Source organism: Drosophila montana, unplaced genomic scaffold (assembly GCF_035044405.1).
Source record: "Drosophila montana isolate Dmon_TW-CO22-7 unplaced genomic scaffold, ASM3504440v1 contig_3684_1, whole genome shotgun sequence".
In the NCBI taxonomy this organism is placed as follows: Eukaryota; Metazoa; Arthropoda; class Insecta; order Diptera; family Drosophilidae; genus Drosophila; species Drosophila montana.
This window is the reverse complement of record NW_026998571.1, coordinates 1-6,947: the sequence shown is the minus strand read 5'-3', so window position 1 is coordinate 6,947 and position 6,947 is coordinate 1. Positions and strand designations below refer to the sequence as shown.

The following is a 6,947-nucleotide window of genomic DNA, read 5'->3' as shown; positions in this document are numbered from 1 at the left end:
GAAAGAGAAGGAGAGGGAGCAGTCATGGGGTCGGTTGTGCACCCAAGTAGTTAAGAAGTTGATTCGACTCGTGGAGAATACGGCGAGAGTGCATATGAGCCATAAACCGCATTTTAACGTACATCGGATGGAGTGTCACAAGAGCATAAAAGTGCAACAAGCACCATTTGGACTTAAATTTTGGTGGTATGCAATTTAAAGAGAGAACTTTCGACAAATATATCCCAGCTGCAGCAGTTTAAATCCAAATTTTGTGGCTTACACAACTGTCGATTCGGTGGAGAAAGCAAACAAGCAATTATTTTGCAATATCTTTGAAATTAACAAACCTATTCCCTGTCTTAGCTCTCGTCCACGCCTTCCAACTCGATTATGTGCGGTGTCTTGGTGCGACGAGGGTTAAAAAAGAAATGAAACGCTATCAATGTAACACGAGTGTCAGTTTTGTGGCCAACGGTGAAAGGAAAGCAAATGTAAAACAGAGAGGAAATACTGTAAAATGCATGAGGAAAATCACAGATAGCTGAAAAAAAAAAACAAATCACGAGGAAAGTCCCTATGGTTAGGATAACATGTGGAAAATATGCAACAATTCAAATCGAGCACATACATATATGCGTGATTTGATTATTAATCAAAAAGCATTTGAGTGCGATATTCAACACCTGAATTTTATCGTAAAAAAGTGCAGATTAAACCTTCAGAAATTAGAAACAAAAATCAATCCTGATAAGGGATAAAACACATCTTAATACTTGGTTTTGAAAGGGATTCACGCAAGGTGTCCATTTTTCCATATTTTCCAATGCGAGCCTGGACAAATAAATTTGTAGGCATCTGTATATTTTATTTTTTTATCATTTTTATAATACAAAGTCGTATAATATTATCTTATTATAGAATAAAATCATCCCGTTCCGGTTTTTCTTTAATTTTTGATTCACATTAGCTGGTATTTCCCCGTCTTACTCGCTCCAAGTATTTTGCTTCAATGCTTATACATAAATTATTTCCTTTAAAGTTATAAACACTACTCTTAAAGAATTCTCCTCTTAAAGTATTTTGTCTACCATCAAATTGATATAAGTATTATTCTCTTACGCTGCCCTCGTTTGAGCCCATTCGCCTGCGACTTTGCAAGCGGTGAAAATCTGCCCAATTCGTCGCTTTCATTACGTGTTTCCTGTTGATGGCCAAGCAGAAGGCAGGCAGAGCGACACCTCGGCCAAGCCCAGCTTGCCAGAACCGGCGGCAACTACTGAGCTGGTCAACATTTAGCTAACTATTTTTTGCACATCCCGCCACAATCGTGTTAGCTTTTGCTTTTGCAACTCGCTTGTAAATTAAGCAATTTGAAATGTTGCCCGCAGCCACCGAAACCCGCACTTGGAGAACGACCAAATCCAAAAAGCGTTCGCCCACAACCTGTGTGCGGGAGTGTCACTGCTTTAATCGCTGTTGTAGCTGCTTGTAACTTGGCCAACAGCAGCAACAACAACAACAACAAGAACAACAACAACAACAACATAAACAACAAAAAGCACAACAACAACAGCTACAACCACAGCCGTAAAGATAGCACCTACCATACGATGGCCAAGAACTATGAAGGAGTCGATGGCCACTAAACTACTTTTTCCATTTCTATTTTTTAAACTTTTTATACCCTTGCAGAGTGTATCATAATTTTGTGACAGACTTTGTGACGCTGCGTAGAATGGAAACAAAAAAGAGGGAAGATATAACCAGGTTTATAATGGAGTTATGTATATTCTTGGTCAGTAGCAATAGCCGAGTCTTTTTAGTCATGTCTGTCTGTTTCTATGCAAATTAGGTTCTTTTGAAAACTATCTTACCTTCTTATATTCGTCTTTGTGTTGCAGGCAAAAAAGTTGTTGAAATCGGCCAGATCGGACCTCTATATCATATAGCTACCACAGGAACGATCTATTAAAAGTTAAGTTCTTATTGTTGTTTTCCTTGAAATTTTCAATCAATCCTCTTGAGCATTTAATGTTACTCCTTATAAATGTGGAACCTTTTATGAACTTCGGATTATTATTTCACATTTCATTTTACAAGGTTTTTCATTTTTTTCTCTTTTTATGTATGTGCAAAACCAAAAGAGATCGTGTTACTATATGAGCTGCCAGCTGTAGGAACAATCGAAAGCTGTAAAAGCGCACGTCTTAGCTTAAGCAACACTTGCAAGGGTATTTAGTTTTCGGATTGCTGCAGATAGACGTAATTTTTTGTTTTCGTTTGTTGTTTTTGATTACCTCCCTGTTGCGCGCTGGCCATTTGCTCTACGGTTAGCCAAGGCGAGTTGGTCAGTCCGCAAAGCTGCCGTAGCCAGCCATTTTAATTTCACTTTACGGTTTTCAAACACAAAATCCTTTTGCCACTACACAACACACACACCCACACACCTGAGAACAGAAGGAAGGAGAGCAAGCGGAGAGTAGAGGTAGGAGAAAGCGAGGAATGGCCAACCAGGTGTGACTAGGTTTCGTTTTTTATCGCCTTTGTCTGTTTGTTAGGGAATGGGTTGTGTTTGGGTTGCGTGCACTGCTATTAAAAAATTGAAATGTGAAATTAAATAGTTTTTTCACTTAAAGAGACGCACAAAAAGTGCGAGCAAAGAGAAGATGAAAAAAATCTGAGGGAGTGCTAGTAAATCAGGGTGCAGCTAGTGAGGCTCATTTGTTAGCATCAATTATAAAAACAATTGGCTGTAACGAAGACGAATTAAGAGCATTAAAACAAGTAGCTATTAAATGCTTTTAATCCAAATAAATTAAGTTGAAAAGAAAAAATAATCGAATTTAATTGGAGAATAGTCGCAGCAATTGCAGTCAATAATTGCTTTTCCAAGCACTTCAAAAATTTACGTGAAAAGGGAATTTATGCAGAAACAGAAATTCAACAGAAAATGTAACTTAATATACAACATAAATATTTAACTTAATTGCACGCTGTCGAATCGGCAATCAAATATATACATTTAAAATTATAATTGCGCCCAAGAGTTGCAGACAAAAAATGCCTGACAAAATATATATTCCAGGAGGAGGCATAAATAAATAAACAATCTTCGGCGCCATCTCAATTGTGTGTCACAATATTGTTCTTAATGATTTTTCATGGAACTCACCAAACAACCAAAGAGCGTGAGCGAGAGCGAGAGAGGTAGAGGGATAAAGGGCAAACAGACAGAGAAAGCGCGCTGGAATCTTGGTTTTAAATCTTTTCATATTATTTGGCTGCCACAAAAAAATGTAAGAAAAATACAAAAAAAAGAAAGCAAACAGCATGGCCAAAAATTGTAAAGCATATGCGTGTGTATTGCCGAGTGAAATAACAACAAAGGATATGAAAAGTGTGGCTTAACAGCGCAGCATGAAAGGGATTTACCGAAGCAGCAGTCGACACAGGACGGGACACTACAAACAAGCCAAAAAAAAGAGCTAAAAAGCTGAAGAGGGCAGTCGGGTGGCGCTGACCTATAAACTAAATGGCTGGCAAGTGTACAATGCAATTTAAAATCAGGCTAAGAGCGCATTGTTAATGCCGGAAAAATAGAATATCTTAATGCATCTGCTAATTAAACTGAAATCTAACGAGCTAAAAACTGAATCTAAAGCTTCTCTTTCTTGCTGACTGCAAAAGCTAATTAGCTTTGAAATACGCTACCAGCTTCCACTTATTTATATTCAGAGCCGAATCGAAGCGCTCGATAAATGGGCAGCATCATCAACACGAAATGACCGCAAAAAACTTTAACGACTAAATAAAACCGAAAGGAAAAAAAAACAAGATATAAACCAAAGTGTGGCGTGTGAGCTATACAAGTATAAGTTCGGCTAAAGTTGCGTTAAGAAATCAAAGTAACTTTCTTAGCTCGGTTTTCCGCACGCTTCTCTGCTTTTTCTCCTACTTTTTTTTTCTCTTTTTTCTCTGCTTTCCCCCCTTCATCATCAACTGCTTTTCACTTATTGCAAACTTTTGCCAGCTATGTGCAGCAGAACAGGCAACTTGTTCTGCCTGACCAGGGTAAATTTATTTTTAATACTCTGTAATACTATAAATTTAAACGGTGGGCACTGCAACTAGGAGTAGACCTTTTGCCCTAGTGTGCTGCTGTTTACAAACAAATCGCAGTTATATCATTTAAAAGACAATTGCATTTACTTAGCTTTAGAGGAGAACCTTTCAAGGATTATTTTGCTAATATACTTACGCTTTAGCTTGGTTCTTGGTAAAATCGGTGGGGTTTTAAATTCACGCACTCAGAAAAAAAGAACCCGAAATATTGGTAAAATTTTAGAATTTGGTTTTGAAAAGGCACCTACAGCAATTCGACCCACTTTTTGGAAAAATAGTTCTAAACTTTATTTGTAATTTTTTTAGAAGTAGAAAAAACTTCTAGAATTTTAAGTAGTTTCTCAAATGCAGAAAAAACGTTCTAAAAATATAGAAAAATTGCTTAAATATTGCAATTTTTTTTTCTAAATAGAAAATAGAAAACAAATTGAGACAAATATTACTCAAATTTACGGATATATTTTTTTGCGTGTACTTTTAATAAGAAATATTATTAAAGACTACAATTTCTTACCAGAATTCGAAAAGTTAGTTGTAAACGAATTCAATTTTATCAATGTGGCAAACAGCCGAGATTATTTATGGCGTCTTAGATAGTTTTGCAATGCAACTTCCTAGAATTTTCAATCATTTATATATTTTTATGTATTTTTCCTGATTTCTGCTCAAGTCTCCTATAACCCATTTTGCACTATTCCACTTTCTGTTCAACTCTTCCTCACTTAAAATATATATTTTCGAAGTCAGCCAAAGGACAATGGCCAAATCATGCGTGTTATTTAGAAGAGAGAGAAGAGTTGATAAGTTCACAAGTTCGTAAGCCGAAAGATGAAGCAGATGCCGTAGAAAGTTGAGGCACTAGGTGTATGCTATTGCCGGCCAACTGCTGCACTTGGTTAATTAAAAAACTTTTGCTGAGTATTTTATTAAATTTGCTTGCCTTGAACCAATTTATGACATAAAGCACTAGTACAACTAAAACTGACTGTTAACGAAAACTCTACTCCTAACCCATTGCTGATGGTGCCATCCAACCGGGTGTCGCCTGTTGGGCTCGACTGAGCTCCGTTTTGCTGACTTCAGCAGTCGCGTTCTGGGTGGTGTTTGCCATGCCCTGGCTGGCGTGCCATTCGTCGGATTGATAAAATATAAATCCGTTTCTGGCTGCCATTTCGTATGCAGCCATCGGTCCGCTGGAGCCAAAGTCATAAAGCAGCGGCTTTGGCCGCTCCACATCAATAAAGGCCAAAACTGGCGAGAATATCCGCCATATTTCGCACTGTTCGTCTGTGCGCATGAAGAGCATTTGATTGCCAGCAAAGATATCGAGCAATAGACTCTGATAATTGTCGGGCACTGTTCTGTCCCGCAGCATAAGGTTTAGTTCCGTTTCCCTGAGGCACAGCTCCTGTCCCGGACGCTTCATCATCATGCGCATGAATAGCTGCTCCCGCGGTGACAGGCGCAACACCAGCTCATTGGGTATGCTCAGTTTTTTCTCACTGCGATCACATTCCATTGCCTTGTACTGCACTCGCACCTCCGTTTTCGTCTCGTTTAGGGCCTTCCCCACGCGCAGTATGAACGGCACGTTATTCCAGCGTTTGCTGTTTATCCGCAGCACAACCATCGCAAAGGTCGGCGTCAGGGATTCCTTGGGTATGTAGGCGTGCTGTGTATAGCCCACCTTGGTGGGATCTGTCTCCACACCATTATTGCAATACTGCCCCAGTATCACATCGCTAATGTCAAGTGTCAGCACCTGCTTGAGCACCTTCAGCTTCTCGTCTCTCATATCCTCCACATAGTTACTGTACGGCTGCTCTATGGTCAGCATTGTGAGCAACTGCATCATATCGTTGGTCATAATATCTCGTATGATGCCAAATTGATTGAAGTAATCGGCACGTGCCTGCACCGGCTTCTCGCATTTCACACTTATCATGACCGCCGCAATATGCTTGTTATTCCACGTCTCCGACCAGATGTGATTGGTGAAACGTAATACGAACAGATTATGAATGACCTGTTTGCTTAAATAATGGTCTATCATATAGATTTGTGATTCCTTGAACGTTTGGCACAGCTGCGTCTGATATGGCTTGTAGGTTAGCTCGTTTCTGGCAAAGGGCTTCTCAACGATCACACGATTCCAGCCCGTCAACGACAGGCACTTGCGGCTGATATTGAGCGTCACATGATCGAATACGATCGGCGGCAGGGCCAGATAGAAGATTCGATTGGCCAGGCTCATGTTGTGCCTCGTCTCCTGGCGCACCATCGACGCTGTGAGATCCGCATAGTCCTGTGGGTTATCGTACATGCCCCGACAGCAATGCACATTGGACCAGAAGCTATTGTACTTTAATTGATCGCGATCCTTGCTCAGACCCATATGGGGTACACACTTGATGCGATATGTGCCGACCTCTAGATGGGTGCGACAGAATGTAAAAATTTTGGTGCCCTGCGGCAAACGATTATCGCGATAGAGTTGCCAGAGTGCTGGAAAGATTTTACTTAGCGCTAAACGACCCGAAGCGCCAAAAACAACAAACGAATAGGCGGTTTCATTATTGGGATCGATCGGTAGCATTTTCAGCGTTACAAATTTTCTATGACACAATTTTCAATTTTGATTTATTCCTATTGATTATATTTATTTTTTTGAATATATTTTCATATTTTTTTTTCTTTTCGATACGATGAGAGTTAAATCAAAGTAAAGACAGAAGTTCCTTTGAATACTAATTTTATTATTATCAGATGTGTTAAGAAATTCAAAGCTACTACGTGCAAAAGGGGAGCTCCTCATTTCCATTATAATCATTATATTTACATTT

At 39.3% G+C, this 6,947-nt stretch overlaps 1 protein-coding gene across 1 annotated transcript; it reads right to left on the bottom strand.

The window, feature by feature from the left end:
- Positions 1-5,000: 5,000 nt before the first annotated feature.
- On the bottom strand, positions 5,001-6,805 carry LOC135435757 (glucose-6-phosphate 1-dehydrogenase). The gene has a single exon (XM_064692952.1). It carries the CDS (start codon positions 6,698-6,700, stop codon positions 5,111-5,113), a length of 1,590 nt encoding a protein of 529 aa, XP_064549022.1. The 5' UTR covers positions 6,701-6,805; the 3' UTR covers positions 5,001-5,110.
- Positions 6,806-6,947: the final 142 nt, after the last annotated feature.

Excerpts from the sequence above, each read along its gene's own strand:
- LOC135435757 (XM_064692952.1), bottom strand. The coding sequence starts at position 6,700 with ATGCTACCGATCGATCCCAATAATGAAACCGCCTATTCGTTTGTTGTT.